Raw genomic sequence first — 23,538 nt, 5'->3', positions numbered from 1 at the left:
CTATTAGGTTTATATGGGAAAGGAGAAATTAGCAATGTATATTCTTTACATTGATATGTGTTGGAGACATCCACATACAGCTATAACCACCTATAAACAAAGTACATTTCCTAATCATAAAATTGTTTTCACCATATCTATAAATACCAAGAAACATACTGGAATTACGTATTTAATATATGTTTTGTATTTCAAAAACCTATCCTGCTAAAGTGAATACACTACTACACTGTAAAAGCAGCAGAAGAACTTAACATTTCTAAATAATTAAAAAAATTAATCAGTAACAGAAGTTAATATCTGAGCATTTACACTCAGTTAAGTTAAAGTAATGAAAAGTTCCTATTCTGATACCTAAATCAACCATAAATAACAGGGTTTAGGAAGTCCTCACTACTTTTAGCCAGTGTTTAAAATTTCAGCCTGTCTTTTCCATAGCAAGTAGTTATCAAATATTTTTCCGTGATGCTTCATTTTAGTTGTATTTATTAATTATTTAGATAATTGCAGTTGTAAATGGAATGCTTCACTGATTCTGTAATTAGGGAGTCTGAATTCGATATAATTTATTAGGTCTTTATTTATGTGCTGTGAAATCTGTTAGATCATTTGCTAGTCAGTATGTTGTCTAGAATAAAGGCATTTCTACAAAGGGATTTTAGGGTGAGGGTCACCAGCATAATCAGAAACATACTTAGTCTGGCCTCCAGCTAAAGATTATATGCTTTTAAGTGTATTTCTGTTTTGCAAAATGGCCTGTTGAAGACTTAGCCATTTCAACAAAATTCCTTTTTTTTCTATATAAAAAGAGAAAAAGCAATTATTTTGCACTGCTGTTTGACTTTCCACCACCTTTTTTTTCCTACATACAGACGACCCAGCTGATCAAGTGTGAGGAGTACATAACTCTCTGGACTGACTCGTCTGAACCTCTGGAATGAAATCTTCAAAGTTAGGAACAAAAGCTGGCATTAAGACTAAGCAGTGAGTTGATTAAAGATTTGGATTTACCCACACAATAAATTGAGCCAAATTGACTCTTGTCTCGTACAAAGGCAAACTTATGTCTGACACAATGTAGGGAAGGAAATGGCATTGGTTGACTTTCAGTTGTAATTTATTGTATTCATCCATGTGCTTATCATAACACAGAGGATTTGTCAGTATGTCCATTATAAAAACAGGACTGGGGCTTTTTCATTGTTAAGCTCAGCTGTTACAAATGATATTTGATTGAAGTCTCAAAGCTTGTCTACTTGTACACGCCACTCTGAAATTGAAACCTTATACTTTGAATGTCTTAAAAAATTTACGTGTAAGGGGTCTCAGGAAGAAGGTGGGGCTTTTTAAAAGATTGTTTTGGGCAGGATTTATCTGATCAAATATATATGTCTATATATCAATAGAGACTTCTATACTTGTTTATATTGCAGACATATGTAGATGTCCATATGTAGATGTCAATATTTCAGTTAATCACATGGCCTATGTAACAAAAGAAGAAAAGATGTGTGATTCTTTTTAATCCAAAGAAATCAACTGTAGAGTGAGATAAATCATGCCATAGCTGCACATAAGAATACTTGTGAGAAGGGAATTAAAGGTACCTAAGTTGTCATCTACACTATGGTAGATTGGAATGATTTGAAGTTTAATGCTTTGAAGGTACTTCTTTTATTCTAGCAGTGACTTGTTTAGGATTTTTTCCAATTGTTAGTGACTTTTCTTTTAAGAGTCAAGGCCAGTGTCATAAGAGGTAATAAAAAATGTTTTTGCAAATATATTAACAACAAAAAGAGAGCCAAGAAGAATCTCCATCTGTTATTGGATACGGAGGAGGTTGAAGACAGAGCTCATTGCTCTCTACAAATACCTGAAAAGAGGTTGTAGTGAGGTGAGTGCTGGTCTCTTCTTCAAAGTTGCTGCTGATGGGATGAGAGGAAATGGGCTCAAGTTGTTCCAGGGGAGGTTTGGATTGTATATTAGGAAAAAAAATCTATTGAAAGAGTGGTGAGGCACTGGAACAGGCTGCCCAGGGAAGCGGTGAAGTCACCATCTTTGAAGGTGTTCAAAAAACCGTGGATGTGGCACTTCAGGCTATATTTTGGTGGTCATGGTAGCATTAGGTTGATGGTTGGCCTTGATGATCTTAGAGGTGTTTTCCAACCTTAATGGTTCTATGATTCCGTGAACTTATTCTCCCTTAAGCTCATCTACAATTACTCTGTCTCTAGACAAAGATGAACTTACCACACTTAGATCTATGACCACAGTATTGAAATGTGCATATTCAGCTTCATTATCTTCAGGGTAAATAATAAAATACAGAACAAGGACGAAAGTCTGAGTCTTTCACTCTCTTTTTTCATTGCAAAACTAGCCTTTCACAGATTTGCACTCGTGACCTACTCAACTTTCCTTCATAGCATGTATTCAGAGGAAACTCCCAATGGACACCAACTATCCATGAATATCAATGCTTCAATAAGAAGTGATAAACAAATTGTTTTCTCTCAGGAGTCTTTTCATTGAGCATGGAGAAAGATGAAAATATTTGGAATGAAATATTAAGAAAATGAAGAAAATATGCATAATAGCAATACAATAGGGTAAAAAGCAGAGGCAAGGAGTCAAGAAATATACATGAGAAGAAATTTATAGGGGAAACAAAGAATATACAGAAACATTTAATTGAATTTTATTTGTGCAGTCATTTAAAATTTCCCTCAAATGCAATTCAGCTCTTAGTTATATTAATAGGTTCTACTGAAACCAGTGAGATAATAATGAAAAATAAAATTTCTCTCTCAAACTGAATGAGATGGCTTTGGTCTCAGCACAATCTGCAAGCAGTGACCTTTTCTTCTATAGGAGCTCTAAGATTAGTTCCTAAAAGGATATCTGAGAAGGCAGGCACAAAAGAGATTTCTGTAGGTAGAAAGATAACTGTTCTTCCTGTAATCAGATTCCAAAAGTTTATCACAATAACAAAAGCAAACCAGAAAAATTGTGGGTAGCAATTGCCACAAGTGTCCTTTTGGAGCTTGTGATACACAGGCAAATTTTATTCCATAATTTTACAAATCGTTCCTTAAATAATCATGACTTCTTCTGTTGCCATTAAGTCTCTCTTAATGTTACCTTCTAAGAACATCTAAGCAAAACTATCTGCACAACATCAGAATTTCAAGCAACAATATGGATTCCCTCAGGGCCAGCAAAATGCTTATCTGAAGACAAAAATCGTGATTATTTATTTTACATGCCTGTTTTAATCCCTACTTGACTTGCTGCTTTCTACTCTGTTACTATATTACCTGGATTCCCAGGAGTTTTCTAACTCTCAGCCAGTAATCCTTATCAAAAAGGAGAAGGAGGAGGAGGAGGAGGGAGTGTTACATGTCTGTGAGAATCTTTGCAGTTTGTTGCCACCAAGTGAATTGGAACAATTTAGCTTTGAGGAAGTGATTTATACACACACATCCATCACATATAACCTGCTCTGCTCTGTTAACTCCCTGTTTGATCTCTGGAGGGTTGAGTAGATTAGGGAGGGTCTTCACACAGAGGTTTCATTAACAGCCCATCAGTTAACCTGGCATGACTCTGGTTTGTGCATTTGGATACTTTAAAGTGGGAAGAAAAGGGGAAAAAAATATTATTAATTGGTATCATTATTTCCCCATTCAGGAAACACCAGTCATGGTGTTAGAGAGAGTTTGCTTCCTATTTCCTTGATTTTATTTTCTTTTTTATCCAGTGTAGAAAATAGAATTCAGGGTTACACTTTAAGCCATTCAAAAACATTGATCACAATATATGAATTCTGGCACCGGTAATCAAAGAGCACATATTAAATAGCCAATCACAAGCCACAAAAACTTGGGTATTACAATCTAGTTCAATGAGGTAGTGAATGAAGGCTAACTGGTTGCACTGTTAAAATATGCCAGAATAATTAGTCTCTGCTTGCTGTCACCTATTTGTCTGTTTGAGGTGGGAATCATAAACAATATCACTCTTATGGTTATTAACAGGAAATTTTGCAATATTGATGGTATATAGTTTTGGAACAGAATAACCAGAATTGCATCAGTGATGCTCCATGCGAGCACTGTGCCTCCGTGGTTTAGAGAACAGGGTTACGCTATTAGTGAAAGCATAAAGTTTAATACTTCATGATATCCTTAGAAAGCAAATGGATGGTTTCAAATCAGCAAAGTGCTTACAGTTAAGAAGCTGATAAAAGTGCATGAAAATTGCTAGTTTCTTACCGGATTCAGGAACTTGGATCTGCAATTTTGGGAAAATACGTGGAGAAAGTTGATAGAGGAACTGTGTGAGCTTATTAGTTGTAACTATGACAACAAGATGCAAAAATTTGGCAATGTTTATTAATATTTATTTCAGTAACAAAATACAAAGGTCTGATGCCACCTTCTATACAAACTGTCATAACTTTGAATATTTAAATATGTATCCATTATTAATGAACACCAGTAGTCCACTGTATCTCAAACAGACCAACCCACACTCTTCTCACCCCACCTCCCAGATGCCCAGAAGAACAGAGGTGCTAGGTAACATGCCCTGAAATTTAAATGCTAACAGACTATCCAGTATAAAGTTTTGGGAATTTATTCTCTTTTGTATTGAGGTTACAATCCAAGCCTCACTGGAATTTGCAAATATGGTGATAACACACAACGGAGAGACAGTGCTGGAGGGAAAGAATAGACTTAAGGATTCATGGATAAAAAGCAGCAAGCCTAACTGTATGCAGAATTTTATTGGTGGTCAGATGCTTTCCCTGCTGAATTGTTTGCTGTATTTCCTTTACCTTCTGTTACCTTTCTCTTTTAAGCCTTTGCAAGAAACATGCAACAGTCCTATTCTCAGTTTCCCAGAATGAGCAGTCTCTTTTCCACGGTGGCAAGGATATGAGCACAGCTACTGCCTTACACAATCAAACTAGAGATTCTTCTAATCCAACAGAAAACAGAAAAAAGAAAAATTTGTATCCATCACAACAGTTTTGTTAATGTTAACTATTACATTCCCTGGATGAATGTTTATTATCCATATACAGACATCCTATATATACATATACTCTTTATGACATCTTGAATTTTTCTCTATTTTCTACTGTGATGAATTCCACAACACAGACAGCAACAGCTAGGATGCTCCTCCATCATTAACATTGCTAACATGCTACTACTGTTCCTCTGATTTTTATGTCTTAAATATTATCTATTGTCTTATATTAATAGTACATCAAAACTCTGTGTACCTGAGGTTGACTTTCTCTTCTGGACCAGCACACTACCTGCTTTATCCCTTAGTAGGACACAGAGTAACAAGTTGTAATTTTTGCTGAAAGTAACTTCATTTCTGTGTTAGAAGACACGGAAAGAAAAAGTTTGTGATCTATAACTTCTATATTTAATATACCCCTCTTTCACAGGTTTATGTGAGAGTGAACAACATGCAAGCACTGGGAGTTTAAAATCTCAAGAAGTGATTTTAACAGTTTTGTAAAAGGAGTGTATTTTTACTCAGAGGGCCTTTCCCTGAAAATGTTCTCTGGCTTCATGAAAAGCACTGTACAAACAGTATTCGTTTACCTATTTGTTTCCTGTACTGAGCTTGCCATGATGATTAACGTGAGCAGATGCTATGTAAGTATCATGTCTTGGGAGATTTTATTGTCATGAAATAGTTGTCATGAAATAGTGGGGATTATTTTCACCGTGAAGCTACCGAAGTCAGATACTGAATGGTGTGTATCTCTGGCAAAATCTGAATCTTTTGTTACCTTGCTTTAATGTGACATTTTAGAGAGGTTTACATAGGATTCAACACACTGTGTTGAAACAAGGACTGATGCAGAGGTGGAAACAATCAAGTGAAGCAGTGAACGCCACAGCCCGTATCAAAAGCATTCCTTTTCCAGGCCATCAGCTGCAGCAGCAGCAGCGAGGGAAGCCTTCCCTGATTGTGCCACTACTGAGCGGCAGCTTGATAGTGTTTATGCATCACAGGATGCCACTGGTAAGGAGACCTGCAGCTCCAAAGCACCAGAAGTGACATGAAGAGAAATGAGCACAATTGACAATGGAGCTGTTCATGGCACGAAGGTTGTGAGTCCATCAAGCAATCACATTTATTGCTCATTACTCAGTTTTAAAGAGGCTTTTTTATCCTGGGGAATTTAACAGAAATATTTGCTTTTCCGGTATTTTTCTTATTCAACAAATGAACATCAGGTTTAACAGACATCAGTGGGCCGAAGAGTTTAAGGGTTACATTTATTTTAAAGCTATGCTACAAGGCTTATACAACGCTTCAGCACAGGCTGTCAAACGCAGTTGCCCTCCCCATTACACTAACTAAAACCGTGGTGTCACTGGGCTCTTCGTGTTCCTTTTCCAGCTCTGTTAGGGGCCCTTTATCTTATACTTTGACTGCATGTTATCTGATGCTGAAACTATACGGAGACTTAAGTCTTGTTTGTGGCCTTCAGGTGAGCCTGTAAATATAATGTTTACCTCAAAATTTCCTCCTCTTTCACTCTTGTCCTCTGACACTGCAGCTCTAGTGCTAAGCCGGGGTTGTTACAGTGATTTCCACAGCAAACAGACGCCAAACATGGGAACAGGGTATTGATTGATCCTGTAAGGAAGTGAGGCTAGGAATCAGAAGACCTTTATCAAAAGTTCCATTGATGATGACAAAATACTATCCATTTTAAGAGTAGCTTAGAAAGATGTTGAAAAGTAGCACTTAAAAGCAGACATTGGCATGTCCAAATAACTTACCTTTAAAGATTTCAGAGGCAGCATGTGAAGAAAGTCTCTGGGCCATTAATGTTGATTTTCAATACATCGTGAACACTACAGACAGTGCAGAGAGCTGAATGTTGTGCCAGTATTTTAAAAGGGCAAATAAGATGACCCAAGCAATTATAGACTTGTCACAATGACATTGATCCTAAGAAAAATTGCTGGCTGATATAGAGCTTGATTAATAAATTAAAGGAAGGTAATGTAATTAATGCCAATCACCATGGGCTTGTGTCGAGTCAAACTGCTATCTTTTGTGATGAAATTACAAGTTTAGCTAAAAAGGGTATAATGGAGAATTCATATGTAGACCTCTTTATGGCATTGATTTGGCATTTTCTGATTTATTTATTTATTAACTAAGAGCAAATACAGCATAGCACATATCAGTAAATTTCTGTGACTGACAGGTCTGCAAACAATACACATGAACATGCATCATTGAGAATGCAGGGTTCTTTCTTTGTTCCCCACAAGTTATTTCTATCAAAAACCTGAAAAAAATACTTTTCTTATAAATATATAGTCAAATTCACGTATGTATGTGAATGCATCAGGATTAGTAACTAACGAAGAGAAGGACAAAGCAGTGCAAGCCATCTCATAATATAAAAAACCACTTTGATTCTCTACTCAAAAGGGCAAATGCAATCACCGCATACAGAAAGAGTACGTTAAAATAAAAAGGGAGGTTGCATTAACTGTGCTTGCAAATCGTGCTGCTGAATTGGGAGCAATGCCCTGTGTTGGTTCACAGAAGAACCGTTCTGAGGAATCAGAATTTGAGTAAAAGTCACAAGAAGGACATGAGGATTAGAAAACTTACTTTTTCCTGAGGTACTTGAGAGCACCTGAAGTAATTTATAGCAAAGAAAGCAGAGATATGGTCATACTCTATTCTTTAGATACTTAGAAAATACTTACAAGATTCTTACAAGATTGAATAATAAAAGTTTTTCCAGTCCTGGTGATTTAACAGGCTCCCACTTCTACCAGCTTAAGCTGGAAAGGTAAGATTAGCAATAAGCTAAAATCACCCTTCCCACCCATGTTAGATTAATTTACTGTTTATAGAATCCTTCCTTTCCTCTCTGGCCTCTCCCTCAGATCAATGAATCTTGAACTCTACTCTGCAGAATTGTGCTGGGAGCTGAACATGTTCTCACTCAAAACTAGCCTGAAACTGATTAGGTGGTTTAGTCTCTTGGGACATAATAGACAAGGTTTTTAAGCTTTCTAGGCACAAAGAAGGATGTTCGTTTCATTTCATTCTCCTGAACCTTGGCTAATGCTCTAACCACTTATCTACAGGGCAAAAGCTATCATTGGTGATGATGCCACTTTTTTTGAAGAGAAAGTAAAGCATGTAAAACATGTGACGTGGAATAGAGCTCTCTAATAATATCGCTATCAGTTCTTCTCTTAAGAGCACCTGCAGGCAATTTACACAAAGAAAGGAGAAATAGTTTGTGGCTCTTGAATATGCACTGAACAGTCCACAGCTTCTCCACAGTCCTGTTGATCCATTTTTGGTTACTTTCTAAAGACAGACTTCAGCCTCCTGGAAACATTGCAGTTCGCTAACAAAATCACTTGCAGAACTGAGGCAAACTTGGACTTAGACAGCATCTGAAAAATATTTTGCAGGACATCAGGAACTTTAAAAAAGTAAGCTGCATGTCCAGAGGAGGGCCAAGAAGATGATTGGAAGGTTGGAGCACCTTCCCTGTGAGGACAGGCTGAAAGACTTGGGGTTGTTCAGCCTGGAGAAGAGAAGGCTCCAGGAAGAGCTTATCTCAGCCTTCCTCTACTTGAAGGGGGAAACAGGAAAGAAGGGGAGGTTCTCTTTATCAGGGAGTGTAGCGATAGGACAAGGGGCAACAGTTTCAAACTAAAAGTGTATATTTAGATTAAATATTAGGACAAGATTGTTTCCTGTGCGGGTGATGAGACACTGGAAGACATTACCCAGACAAGTTGGGGATGCCCCCTCCCTGGGAGTGCTCAAGACCAGGCTGGATGGGGCTTTGATGGATCTGCTCTAGCACGAGGTGCCCCTGCCCACGGCAGGGGGTTGGAACTAGGTAATCTTTAAGGTCCCTTCCAACACAACCCATTCTAAAATTCACTGCTGTTCTAGATCTAGTCCAGAATCCCTTATGCTCTATGATGAGTGCAATTCTTACCTTGTAATCAGTTCAGAAGTGTACTTGGAATCAAAGAAATTAAATAAAATAAAACCGTGTATTTTTTTTAAACAGATTTGAACATTATCTTCCCCAACAGGCATATGATTTTCCAAAAAAGAGCATAAAATAAATGCACATTAATATAATGATCTATAATTTTGCATCATTACATACATATACTCATATCTGGTAGATAGCTTCCTGTAAGCCTCAAAATGAAAATTTTACATCTATGGTTTTTACCTTTCTCTTTTAAAAAAAATTTAAAATCTTTAGAAAAGGAACCTACATATGGTTCTTCCTAGGTCAATGCAAGATTAGACAAAGAAGCTGATCCAGTAGCACTCGACAATGGTCTTGAAAATCCTCAGGAATATCACATAGACCAGAATCTTGTACATGTACTTTAAATTTCTTTGCTTTTACATTTTAGTTAGACCCTTAACTTCAGTATTTTTTTGATCGCATATATACATTATTTAAGTTTTTATATATACAGCATCATTATCCTACATTGTGAGAAGCACAAAAGCATATGAAAGTAACAGCTTCCTTGACATAGAAGAGGATTAATATGTATTAATAAATTTTTTCTGTATTCTGTGAACTCACATTCATGGAGGAACCAAATTTATAAATAGGGAAAAATCCCTCACCCAGTTCCAACTTTGTGGGAGCTTAACATAGAAACGTGGAGGTATTTGTGGTCCAAGTATCACATTTGCAAATTAAATTTCAAGATGGAGATAATTAGAGATTATTCTATGCCTGAGTGAATTTTTTTTTTAACATTAGAATTTAATTTTTAAAGACCTTGGTCTTTTCTGTGCTGTTTCAGAAAGCTGCAGTGCTTGTTACTGAATAAAGCTTTTAAGATATGAGTTTAGCAACATAGCAAGCAATTTAACTTGAAGAATGACCACTTTTTGTCATCAACATGTTAGTATCTTCTAGACTTCTGTGACTGAAACCTTCCACTAATAACGCACTGCTATAGACAAACGTACTTAAAATTTACTGTCATTAGCATATTTTTTTTAAAAAATACCTATATTTGTAGAGGAAAGAACAATACAAACCACCAGTATTACACAGCCCTTTCGGGGTACCTCCATGATGCTAATGCCATCCATCCATAAGGCATGGGAGCACACCCAGACTTTTTAAAAAGTGATCATCCAGACTTTGTCTCACTCTGAAACAGATTTTTGAAAAGTTATTTCTGAATTTTTCTCCAGTATGACACAGAAAGGCCACTGGATTTCAACAGTCATTTTGCTTTACTGCTTTCAGTAACAGTAGGGTTTTTTTGGCTACGATCCCTCAACTAAGGAATAATTTAGCTCAGGTAAAATGACAGCAAGGTAATTCTGAGGCCAACTAAACTGTGCAAAGGCAATTTTTGAAACTTGCCATTTTGAAAACATTTGCAAACATATACGGGTGTAATTAAAAATCAAATCCAGTACAACAGCAGCAAACGGTGCCTAAAGACGAGTGGTGGCTGTAATTCTTCGCGAGGGTCCCTCTCGCAGACAGGCTGCAGTGGCATTCCCAGTTAACATATGGCAGCAGTCAGGCATGAAATCTATCTGGGAGCCTCAGTGACAATACAAACAGGCTACATCCTCCCACTCTTCTTTAAGGACACAGGAATGCGCATTTAGTTAATAAAAATCAGCATTCCTTCGATTTCCTCTAGCCGCCCGGGAAATTTTGTTTTTGGCATGAAGCGTGATCGATTCGGTTCGGGCCTGTCCAGGCCGATCTCTTGTTCCTGCTGTGTCAGTCCGGATACACCATAAAACACCAGTTGCTCACTCTGCCCTCCGCTGTGCCTTTTGAACCAGAGACCAAGGGAAAGTGTGGAAAACACTAAGTGTCAGAGATAATATTTACTACACTGGTAATACCATCAAGACCATGAGTCAAAGCAATCAGGTTCTGAACGCAGTCGCCTGCAGCAGCTTCTTGTTTTGATCTCTGTTTCAGCACTTGAACTGTAACAGGCTTCATCTCAGGGCTAAAGTATCTTATGAATCAGAGCTGGTTTTGAAAATTTTATTTGGAGTTTGACCTTGAAAATATTTTTTTCTTTGGTACTTACACATGTACTTCTTTTATAATACCTGCATGTTATAATTAATCCCTGGTCAAAGAAGAAAGGAACATGGGGGAAAGATTTTTACCAACAGCAGTTATCCATTTAAAAAAAAAAAAAAGTATAAGGTCTCAAAGTTATAAGGTTTCAAGTGTGAAAACATTTCAAGGTAAAATCTCTTAGCAGTTGTGTTTAGGAGTAAACTTATGCACTTAGGAACACAAGTTATTTAGAGAAGAAAATAAAAAAATTAAAAAGTATATCAACTGTGCAACCTTTTTCTAGGCATTCACAACATACAAACTTGGCATTTCTGACCTTTGCCATAAGAGAAAGCATAAACCAAAATACAGTCCACGGGCTCGCCCTGGCTGTGTAGCAGACCACTCCTTAGCACAAGAGGTGATTCAGTGAGTCTTCCAAACACATCAGTTGCAACCGTACACGCAGCCAGCCATCTAACCAGCAATTTAAGTATTCCCATAAGTTCTTGTCAGTATGCACGAGTAGTGTTCTCACCTATAATTGACTACAGGACTTCAATTATGCTGGTAAATTTAGCAATAATTACGCATCTTTGCTACCAGTCAGGAATTATCGCTCAGGGCATGAAATCTGTTTATACTCACTTGCAATAAATGCAGAGTTTGGCATGTCTGCTCAGCAACGTGGGTTTGTTCAACCGTAACGATCTGGTTGATTAAATGAAGCGCTCCACAAAAACATATCTTGAATCTCGTCTTTGGTTTCCTCAAAGAAACCAGTTAGGTTGTCACAGAAAGAAAAATATCTCTCCTTCTGACACAGTAAAACTTTCCTGCACAAAAAAAACCCCTTCTGCTAGCACAGGAAATGGGTTTTGTGGTGGATAGAGTGGCTGCTTAGAGAAGTCTCGGATCATCTTAAATTCATTCCTTTATTGCACTCACTACTCGTCTACCTCAACCTTTCTGCTTGTTCCTTTATAAGAATGTTTTTGAGTCCAAGAGCTCATATAATTCCCTCATATAATTCTGATACCTATCAAGAATGGGCCATTCTTGACAGGTATCAGAAGGCATCGCTTGGCTTTGGGAAAGCACTCATCTACCACAACGGCAATACAAGAATTACAGATTAATAGAGCAGACCGTGCCATGCGATTCCCCTTGTTTTCTGCCTGCATCAAAGCCAGAATTTTTACAGTAGCCTGCTGCTGCTGCTCTTCATTTCACTCCTTTATCAGATCTCCTGTTAGCAAGCTTCCTCAGAGGAAAGCCATCCTGCCTCGGTTCCCCCCCACCCTCCCTCCTCCCTTGCGCACATCCTTGGCGTCAGAGGGAAGAGAGAGCAACACCACAGCACCTGGTACATGCAGATCCACCAATGATTCTGCAAAAGGAAGGTCGAAATAGGGAGGCTCCATAGGTATAATGTTAGAGGAAAAGGGAGCACTTACTTACATCATGTACGTTGTGTAAACAGGGAAAAACTTTCACATCACTGCATTAGACTAAGCTCTAGCCGCGTTACCATTGCCCTCTGTTGTCCTTTCCCCTTCCCTCATTTTTTTTCTTCTAGATTTATTCAAACTAAACCCAATTTCTGATACTGCTTCCAGAAAATGATATATGCGTAACACCTTTTGCTACAACAACGTCACAGAATAAAACCTTGCAAAGCCTTGTCTGGCAAACCTGTACTTGCTGCGCATGTAACAAAAAAGCATCTCACCATATAGCACAGAAAAGCAAAGAGCATGTGTAAGACTGGAAGTTGTTTCTCAAAGAAGCAGCGCCTTTGGAAATTAGCTCATTCTTAAAAACTTTGTTTCTCCACATCAAACACTTGTCAGGAGTGCTGTGGCTGCTCTCTTAGGAAACATAACCTCTCTGCAAGACCTGCTTTCTCCGTGGAGGTTAATTAGTCTAATGCAGGAAATAATCCAGTGGAGTTGGGGATTTCTTCTTCAAATAAGTGAGTTAAAGACTTAAATTTGGTAAATATTGCCTGAGAAAGTATGGCTCTTGGAAGTAACGTTTTGCACAACAGAGCATCACTACATAAAAGGAACGAGACTAGCATCCCGCAAGTTCTACCCGAGTTGGCAATTTGTTAAGTTTCTTATTAAACACTTACAAAAACTGGAACGGCCTCATTTGGGGGGTGGAATTGCTTCCTGCTTACTTTTGTTACACTCTGTTTTGTTCAGCACAAACCTAATCTGAACCAGAACGTAGCTGAGGTTGGGATTTGTGAATGAGCTGCAGAGACCGACATCTTGCTGAGATACAGATGCTTCAGTGAGAGGATTTTTCATCATGGTATAAAGCCACATTATTTTAATTTGCTCTAGACAACAGCACTATACAAGAGAGTAAAGAGAATTTATATTTGTTGCATAGTCAAGATTATCACATACATTTGAGACTGTAAGACACTCAGAACTTTAAAAGCTCATAACTTTAAAACCACAGCTTATTTGGGCATCACAAACTTAATTACTCCAGATCATGTCACTTATGGAAGCACTTATTTAGAAGATTATTTTCAAACTGGCAATTTAGGTCTCAGTCAGGATTTGATTTGCATTCCTTCTCCAATTTTAGGGAGCTTACATTTCTTCCTCATCTTGCCCTGATACATTTTCTCCCCAGTCCCAGGTCGATTTTCAAGAGCCATAAACAGAAAGCCACCGTGCAAACAATTCTGTTGATACAGGAGTAAAAGTTAACTCACTTTTCATCAGTAGGGTAGCAGGAGAGGCAACTGGTTGCACACATGGTCTGACAAGCAGAAGGGTCACTTTATTAGATATCTTCTCAGGGAAAAAAAAAAAGACAACTTCTAAGAGGATATTATGTAGGTTTAATGAAAACGTTTCATATACAAACCTGCATTTCTGATTGTTTCGGTAGCTTGTGCAGTGTTTATTTGACAGTTTCCCAGGGATTTCCTGCTTTATGAAGGAGATCGCATCCTGGAGCACAGTGTTTACACAAGTTACCTACACGATTAAACGAGGCAAGTAAACCACATGAAGGAAGCCTCCAATACTATAGGCATTAGACTTAAAATCCCCCAAGTTGAATTACCCAAGATTAGCAAACTTTCTCCTTCTTTAGTTATTTTTAGGCCATCAGGAGTAGTTGTTTGTACATACATACTAGAAAAGTTAAAGCTTAGTAAGAAAATATATGAAAAAAAAATAGGTGTATTTACCATATACTAAGAACCTGGACTAAGTCCCTAGTGTAAAAGCATCACCACTGGCTGTTGGGCTGCTGACAGAAAGCTTTCACTAACTTCATACTATTTTACAATTTTTTTTTAAACTGAATTTAAATTCTGTTCTCATTGTTTCAGGACATGAGAAATACCACCAAAGATCAGGTGCTTCCAGGTGAACAGACTTTCTTTTTGTAAAATTCAATTCTTTTTAACCATTTCAGCCAAACATCTCAGCTTACGCTCTCACTATAAGGGAGTGAAGAGTAATGTATTTTTTTTTAAAAAGTTAAAACTCAAAAAAGCCAACTCCAAATCTATTAAAGAATTTGGTAAAGAGTTACTTGAAGCATAATTGTATACTACTGTATGCTAACAAATTCTCTACTTATTTTGAAACACTTAATTTAAATATATCATTATTGTTCAGAGAAACTCAATGTCATAACCAAAATGTTTACCAAAAATTATTACAAGAAAACACATTACATAAAACCTAGATAACAGATAGCCATACAAAAGCAATTTGGATATAACTCCTATTGTTTTTTTTATTATTCTTCCTTTGTTCTTGATAACTCGCACAATAAATTGAGCTACTAAACATGATCACAGCTCTGGTTAAAAGGATGCTGGTTCTCAACAACAGTAGAGGGATGGCTTTAATTGACGCCATTTTTGTGTGTTGCAACAATCAGCAAACAGAAGAAAGTCACCACCAGACAATTCTGCAACACTTCAGTGCTATCAAAAGATAGCAGACAAAGCAAGACTGTAGTGGCCAGTGGCAACAGCTTGTGACATATGAGTACTATAACATTTTCAGACGTGTTAAAACGTTTAAATTAAACTTTGCTACATATATAGGATGGTTCAGGTTGTCTAAACACAAGCTCTTGATGCTGTTTCGATGCTCCAGGCTACCTGAATTTTCTGCGCAGCACTGCCAGGTACAACGCAGCACACGCAGGAGGGAGACCTGTGTCTTTCTGAGTGGCAGCATGTTCTGTCACCTACACTGGTATTAGCTCAATGGTTAAGTGGAATCAACTGAATTCCAGCAAACTGTTCTCCATATATCAGTTAGTCATCTGTCCTCTTAACTTTTCTGTCAAATATTAGATCAAGCAAATCCCTTCAGGACAAGAGAAATATTCTGCTATGTGCCTTTCGCACTCCAGTACGCAGCAGTGTTCAGCAGACACAGGATATGTTTCATGAATGTACCTTTTATGTCCTCCAATAATAACAACCATTATGAAAGACTATTTCATTCATGTGCTGAGTGTCATGAAACAGCCTTTAATATACCGTTGCTGCAAAGAAATTATGAAAGTTCTTGCCAGCCCTGGCGACATTCAGCAGATTACTGCAACCCTTTACCTCAGTTTCTGCATCTGTGGAGCTGGCCACATCTGCTAGAAAGCAGGAACTACAGGCAAAAAGCACAGCAAGATGCAAAGTGGTTTCTGAAAATATCTTAAGAAATGATTAAGAGCTCACTCATCATTTACAGAATGGGTTATATCTGCAAATAGCAGCAACTCTGCAGAGCAGCAACTTCACTTTAAGGCTCAAAGTAGTAATACAAGACAAAATTACTTGTATTGCACAGTCCACAGGTTTCTCACTCCCTAATCCTTTGCATATCTTAACTTTGTCTATTGGCAAGTTTATTGGTGTAATTTATAAAGAGTTTCTTTAAACATCCCTAGCTTCTATACTTTTCCCTATCTACAAACAGAGGTGCAAGGCAGGAGGATACACACTCCCTGGTAAAGCTTCATCCTTTTAACTCACAACCCCATTTTTCCTTCTTTCTTACATTTATCCAATCTAGCTAAGCTAGTTAGCAAAATAGCTGCATCTCAAGTAGGAGCCCAGTTTATTGCATTATACAGATACTCACATATGGTAGCAACCACAGCCCAATAATTACCTTTTCAAATAGACCAGGCGCATTTATTTATATGTATGATTCCATAAACATTAGAAGACTGGAGGATAAGTTTGTGTTGCCAGCAGCAATTTTGTCTGCTTTCACAGTAGCAAAACAGAACTATACTTAAAGCGTAAGAGACCAGTGAACTCCTGGTTTTGGAGTACACTAAAAGGGGGCCCCAGCTCAGCAGTTTGGACGCTGAGTGGCAAACACCATCTGTATCCTTTTCCCTTCCATAAAAGGAACCTTTATAGGAGTGTAAAGGAAAACAAAGAAAGATTACTACCAGTAGTTATAAATACTCAGATGAATAGTTAATCATCCAATAAGAATGTGAATTCTCTCAAGACATTGTACTAAAGCAAATTAGTAGAAAACACAAAGCCATTGCACATGGGTGCCCTGATAACCAAGTGATAAACTCAAAGCAAAACAAAAGTCTGTCCCTACACCAACTTTACAGCTGTTATTAATATAATCATGGGGGAAAAAAAGTCTTAAAATTAGATTTTTTTTTTTTTTTTCACTTTCCATGGCTAACATTAAATTTCCCATATTTTCCACTTTGGGTCAGAGAAGCTGAAGCACAGCAAGCAAACATGGATTTATTTACAGAGTTCTAAAGTCAGTAAATTGCAAAAAATGCTGTCAGAGGCACTTATGAAAAATTATTTTTTGTGCTGTTTTCAGTTAGGCAGCCCTAGAAATCAACACTGAGAAGAAAAATAAACATGGTTTTGACATGTACAGTAGCAAGAATTAGTGTTGTATCCAGACAGGGAACAAGGCATTTAAAACAGAAGGTAGTGGATTAACCATCCCAACAGCTTTAACTGTATGTTTATTCAAGCTGCAACAAGAAGTCAGCCAGCAAAGCAAGAGTCCTTCATTGTGAGTTTGTGCTCCACACAAACAGTTCTAACAGCTTTAAGTTCCTTTTTTGTTTAGGACTTTGCCTGTTTCTGAGGAGTAAAAAGAACAGGGAGAATATAATTGACCCAGTTGGAAGCAGCAGGCTGGTATACCAATGGCCTCTCCGGCCATATATGGAACACCAGCACCATCAAGAGGCAGTCAGTGGTTAGTCATCTTTTTTTTTTTTTTTTTTTTTTTTTACTACTCTTACTTTCTGAAGAAATGTTTTCCAGAAAGCTCATATTTTTAGTGTTTTAAGACAGCAGTAACTGAAAGTAATATAAAAGATGCAGTTGTTTTGAGAGATCTGACCTAGAAGCAGTTTATAAGCCATTTCATCTATATACTTTTCCTAGACATTACTTGTTAGGGCAGCCTGATTGTTTAGCACAAGATACAGTTAAGTTGTTAACATCTCAGTCAGCCTTTAAAGTTTCTCAGCCAGAAACTTTCTCTCCTGTGTACCTCCTCACAATGCAGCGTGTGAAGGCCTATCAGCAAAACCCTTCTGAAAAAAAGTATACATTAGGTCATTTCAGCAATTTCAGCTCCTACATCAAGAAAATACAATCTTTAAATAAATTATCGGCAAACAAAGTTATAAGCCTGAAGTGACTTCCATTTTTAGGACTGAAAAAAGCCCTGCTAAATCTTCATAATTCATAATCACCCACTTACGTTTCGATATCCTATATCTAATCTTGAAAGGTATCAGAACTCTGGACATGTAACAGATTTAGAATAAATGCTACACTCTTAACAAAAAGACCAGGACTGGAGAGATTTTGATTCCATGTACACACCATTTTCCTCCCACCCCTATTTAAAAGTGATTCCCAAATAAATATGTATGTCCACTTTCAACTAGATGAAACTGTTTTTACTCTTGGCTTCAATTTGCAACCATGCTTGATCTGTTTTCTCCTATATCTAAGCTTATTTTAGGCACTGCAAGAAAATAACACTGATTGACTTACAGTCAATAGATTTAGTTACTCTTGTCTGCCAAGAGAAGACCAATACAACAAATGGTAGAACTTTTCTTCCCGAGTTCTAATGTGTCCTGCCCTCCGGCTAGTTTTCAAGCATGTAAAAACTATTAAAGATGCTACAATGACCAGTTTATGATAACATCACATAGTCACTGTAAATTTAATAATTAGATCTGTTTAACTTACTGAGAAATCTACGTACTATAATAGCTAGAACTCTCAGTATGCCTTCTCCAGATAATACCACGTAAAAAAATTTACTTTCTTTGCTCAGCCTGAGTCTAATCTGATTTTCACTGCTTTCTGCAAGGGGACAATGTTTTGTGACTAGAAGCCTTCATGAGGAAGACAAAAGTCTTATTTTCATTCTGGGTTGTCAGGCATTCTCAATGACCTTTGATATTTTAGGTCACAATATGTAGGCAAAGTCACCAGAATTTCTAAGGAGTGTTAAAAGTATCACTAGAAAAAAAGGAAGCTAACGAAAATAATCCAAATCGGAACACTGGAACTTCATCTGAACAAACAACTGCCTAAAAGCAACACAAGAAGCATTAAGTGACTCAACCTATATGGTTGCATGAAGATTTTCCTGAAGACTTACGAACCGCTTTAATACTAGTGTGTTATTTTCCTGTGAACTCAGAGTATTGCTGAATTGCAGAATTCTTTGTAGAAGACAAATTTTACAGATTTGAAACACATTATCTTTGAGAAGTCTAGTATTACAGAACCAAAATTCACTTATCAGCCTAGATTTAGGATAACCAAGAGCTTCAAATACATACTTCAGGAAGCTTGTTTTCCTTCTTCACTATCTTAAGCCTGAACATGGATGCAGCTTTAAAAAGCCCAGCATTAGGAATTACAGTACAAAGCCAGTTAAGTAATTTAAACATATATTCTGCAAAGAATTAAAACTCTCCTTCCTCCAGATTTGCTTAACTATACTTGTATTTCAAAAAGCTATGCAAAGAAGAATTCTGCAAATTAATCCTCAAAGAGCAAAAGAAAACATTTCATCTTTGTCTCGCTTTATTTACCAAGAAGACAGCTAACACAGAGTTAACAATATTGAACATGCTGTTCATCGTGCAGGAAGTATATTTAATTTGAATCATTTTCTAAGTACTGCTACCCAGAGGCAGTATGGGATTTTTTATTTGCAGAGTAGAGCATTTATTATATCAAGCCTTGTCTCAAGTGTGGCAAAATCAGAATGTTCTGAACAGCTGGTTAGGAAGATAGCCAAGATGCAAGAAAGATGTCTGAGCCTCCTTTTCAAGGGCAGCCAACTCTTGTACTGTAGGTGCCAGAATATCCACATGGCCTTTATACAGTCCACCTGCCAAAAGAGACTCAATCTAAATGATGTGTTCAAAGCCACTTTTCAGGAGAACAAATAATGTTAAAGCGCAGTCATTCAGAAAGGTAAAGTAACTTTGTTAACTTGTTAAAAAAAAAAAAAAGGCACGAACAGAACAAAATCAGTGGCACACACACACTTTGGTCATCTGCAACCCACAGACTCCATGTAGGAAATGCAGAAGATGGCAAAGAACTAGCAAGTTTTTCAAATCTAGCATTCTTTAGTTACACAGCAGACAACCAAGAAACTGGGCACTGCATAGCAAAGTAACTCAAGAGCAGTTAGTTGCTTACCACCCAGAGCTCTTTTCTGCCCATATGTAACTTTCCCATCAAAATCATCTACTGGTACTTTTATGTCGGGCTCAACTTGGGCAATAGTGCAGTTTAAGTGTTCTTCAATCTCCCCCAGCAACTAAAAAAAAATAAAGATAAAGTCTTAAAGTACTCCCATGGTCCAAGACTTCAGTCAGAGTAGGGTACTGAACAATCACAATTAAGTAGTTTCAACAGGAACCGAACACAGAAAACAATTTGGTCGCAGACAGCAAATTCTAACACATTTTTTGCTCAAGTGGACTATACAAGTTCACTTCCAATCTCAGTATGTTTTCACCCTACCTAGAAACACTTTACACACTACCCTACTTTGATGAGTGGGGCTATTTTATTATCAAGAGCTCAAAGTCCAGGCTTATTTTACCACAGACATTACATCATTTACCCTTCTTTAATGTAGAAAGAAAAGAAGCGCTGTAAGTTTAACAAGCATTCATACTTGCTATACAAATCTCAGTGAAAATGTACTTAAGTGACACAGTATTTCCAGGTTAAAGGAAGAACAGTTTGAAGTTACTGGGTTTTGCAACAAACCACCTAAAACCCATGAAACTAACAATATGTAACTCTTAACAGCATTTGATTAGAAAAAGTATAGAGAAACTGAAAATAAGACTGCCAATGGAATTGGCTGGGAATATTAAAATAGGCTTTTATAACTAAAGAAATAACTTTTCTGATTTCTTCAAATGGAATCAAAGGCTATAAACACCCCAAAACTAGATTTGTACTTAAAACTACACAGCTAAAGAACTATATCCCTCAGTCTTTTAGAGGAATTGGAACATCCTGGTCAAGCAAAATGTTTACCTGCATCTCATTGTACCATATGGTGCAACCTCCTTCCTCCTTCAGTCTAGTATTGTAACATCCTTTTCCACGGCTACTGCATACATGATACCAAACCTAGAAACAAAGGAAAACAACTCCTAAACTTTATGAAATAGTTTATTACCTTCATTTTGATTAATTATAGCATGAAAAAGAATCCAGATATTTATTTAAATTCCCTTTCAATTCACTGAGAATGAACAAGCAGTTTTCCAGTGCAGGATATTAAAGTCAGACATCAGCTGTGGATAGAAGTCCAGCAAACAACATCTGTTCAATTTTGCTTTGGAGTGTAATTACCTTTTCTTTCTCTTTCGCCACGAGGGAGATTGCTAAACCCATCCTGAAATATTAGGGGAGAAAGGAGAGAGGAAAATGCATTCCAGTTAACTATTGACCACTTACAAAACAACAACAAAATAATCAAGAAAACAAGGCAACTACTCTGAACACATACATACCTCTCTGCTCTGCCTACTCTCCCAATTCGATGAACGTAGTTCTGTTTTTCATCAGGAAGCGTAACGTTGATAACTGTGTAAGGTACACACAATCCACAGAGAATGAAGTGTGTTCAAAAAAAAAAAAGAAAAAAAGTCCTAAGGTCACAGACCAGACACCTAAAATAAGGATGGTGTTGATTGCTGCCATCCCTCTCATTAGCCCGTAAGCATGTTTCACGTTCTACTACAGCAGTTACAGGTGTCATTACCTGCAATACCTACAACCTAAGGCTTCCACTATGAAACTGCTTTCTCTGCAATTACTTTTTGACAGGAGCGGAAAAATGAATGAAGAATCCCCAACAATGCAGCACATAAAGTATTTCAGAAAATACGGCAAACAAATTAAAAGTTCCCTAGTTCAAACCTTTTAACATCTACAACTTCCAAAACCAAAGCTTTAAGTGAGGTTGTGGATGCTCCATCCATGGAAGTGTTCAAGGTCAGGCTGGATGGAGCATTGAGCAACCTGATCTAGCGGGAGATGTCTCTGCCACGGCAGTGGAGTCGGAACTAGACGATCTTTGAGGTCCCTTCCAACTCAAATCATTCTATGATTCTATAAACCTGTTTTAAAGTAGCTGACAGGGCTGTAAATCTACTGAAGCCACATGCAATTCAAGAGGTTAGCTTAGAAGTCTATCTTACCATATGGAACACCATGAATATCAATTCCTCTGGCAGCAACATCAGTGCAGATCAAGAAGCGGACATCTCCTCTCTATGAAAACAGAGTTGTCAAGAAGGGTTGTGCTAAATAAACCTAACAAAATCTCAGGCAATGAATCAGCAGTCCTTCACATTTACTTCACTTTGAACTGTCTCTCCACATTTAGGAACACTTCAAATAAAGCTCTTCCGCAATGCAACAGTACTCTTTCGACATGAATAGCTCAGCCAAATTCACACTCTTATTCCTTCCCCCAATAATTTAAGGCAAGTATAAACTGACGAACAGTTTATTAAAAATGAAATTAATATTTAAATAATGTTTTTAAATATTAAAGAACCAAAGACTTTAAAAACTAATGTAATCTGTTAAAGAGATTAAATTCAGCTTTTATTTAAAAGTAAGCCCACCTGTCCTCTCAGTGAAAAACTTAAAGGTCATATTGACTGATGCTATACATTTCCATATACAGAAACTGCCTCACAGAATTTTAGGAAGTGGGTCACTGAGAATTTGAACACAGTTTAATTGAAATGGAGAACGAACAACACAAATTAAAACATGATTTCAGATACTGGGAAGTGAGGGAAAAGTCTTAAAAAAAATAAAAGAAAAATCTACTGCATCACCTTAAATCTTTCCAGGTTTTGCTTTCTTTCTTGAGGTTTTCTGTCACCATGCAGACAGACACATGAGAACTGATGTCCCTTCCTATCAGGGCCTGGGAAGAGTTGTTATGGATTAATAATATTATATAAAGTTATGACACAATGCCAAACAGAACTGGAAAAAACATACATTTTGCAGACAAAAGTTTCAACCCAGGGGAATTTAAGTTGTAGCAATTAATACAAAATTCTAATTACTGATACAGGGATTGCTGAAAACACTTCTCCCTCCCACTCCCCAGAAGAATCCTGTGCAGGCATGTCTCCTAACTCCTTCCCAGCCTAAACTTCCCTTCCTTCTCCAAACAGCTCTTCACCTTTCTCCACATGTTTCCTTTCAGTGACTCCTATATTTTCTCACTTCTCCTTCCATGTCTCCTTATGTGTGTACTTTTGCACAAACACATTTCTTCCTGTGTCTCCTGCACTTAGCAACTATTGCTTTTTCTTACATATATTTTATCAGAAGCACCATATATTTTTCTTATTGGCTCAAATTCTGGTGACTGATCGGTTGTTTCCAGCCTTTTCAGGGCTGTGTGAAACAGGCACAGGCGGTTCAGAAAGTGCACACCCCTGCAACTCCTTGCTGCCAAACCCTGGCTTTGCCCAGTCAGTATGTCAAAAGAGTTAAGCACAATTTTGTCTAGTGTCTGAATATTAGTGACCTGTATCACATAATTTTGGCTTTCAATAAACAGAGAAAGTGAGCAGAGTAAGGTTTCTGTGAAAAATAATACCTCCACCCTGTTGGATGAAGTACTGCTCCATATTATCACAATCTATTTTAGTTCTGCAGAAGATAATAGCTTGGTCCATCTTGTGTTCTTTGATTGCTCGAACAGTGTATTCTCCTTTCAGAATTTTAATAGCTTCAGACCACATTTCTAAGTAAAAATAAAGACGTTATTTCACTCAAATTGTTTAAAAAAAAGTGTTTGAACACTTACGTTTTTCCTAGTCTTTCC

The 23,538-nt window shown here is 37.4% G+C and overlaps 1 protein-coding gene across 1 annotated transcript in view; it reads right to left on the bottom strand.

The window, feature by feature from the left end:
• Window positions 1-19,212: 19,212 nt before the first annotated feature.
• DDX1 (DEAD (Asp-Glu-Ala-Asp) box helicase 1) overlaps window positions 19,213-23,538 on the bottom strand; it is a gene marked incomplete at its 5' end in the record, with an annotated part of 16,998 nt that continues 12,672 nt past the window's right edge. Inside the window, 8 exons of the mRNA XM_009871604.1 lie at window positions 19,213-19,536; window positions 19,854-19,974; window positions 20,709-20,804; window positions 21,030-21,072; window positions 21,191-21,263; window positions 21,881-21,953; window positions 22,532-22,623; window positions 23,311-23,457. Of these exons, the coding sequence (XP_009869906.1) occupies window positions 19,406-19,536; window positions 19,854-19,974; window positions 20,709-20,804; window positions 21,030-21,072; window positions 21,191-21,263; window positions 21,881-21,953; window positions 22,532-22,623; window positions 23,311-23,457 (776 nt within the window). The remainder of the gene's footprint in view (window positions 19,537-19,853; window positions 19,975-20,708; window positions 20,805-21,029; window positions 21,073-21,190; window positions 21,264-21,880; window positions 21,954-22,531; window positions 22,624-23,310; window positions 23,458-23,538) is intronic.

This window comes from Apaloderma vittatum, unplaced genomic scaffold (assembly GCF_000703405.1).
Source record: "Apaloderma vittatum isolate BGI_N311 unplaced genomic scaffold, ASM70340v1 scaffold1106, whole genome shotgun sequence".
NCBI lineage: Eukaryota > Metazoa > Chordata > Aves > Trogoniformes > Trogonidae > Apaloderma > Apaloderma vittatum.
Note: the sequence above shows the minus strand (reverse complement) of the source record. Positions and strands in the feature narration are given on the sequence as shown.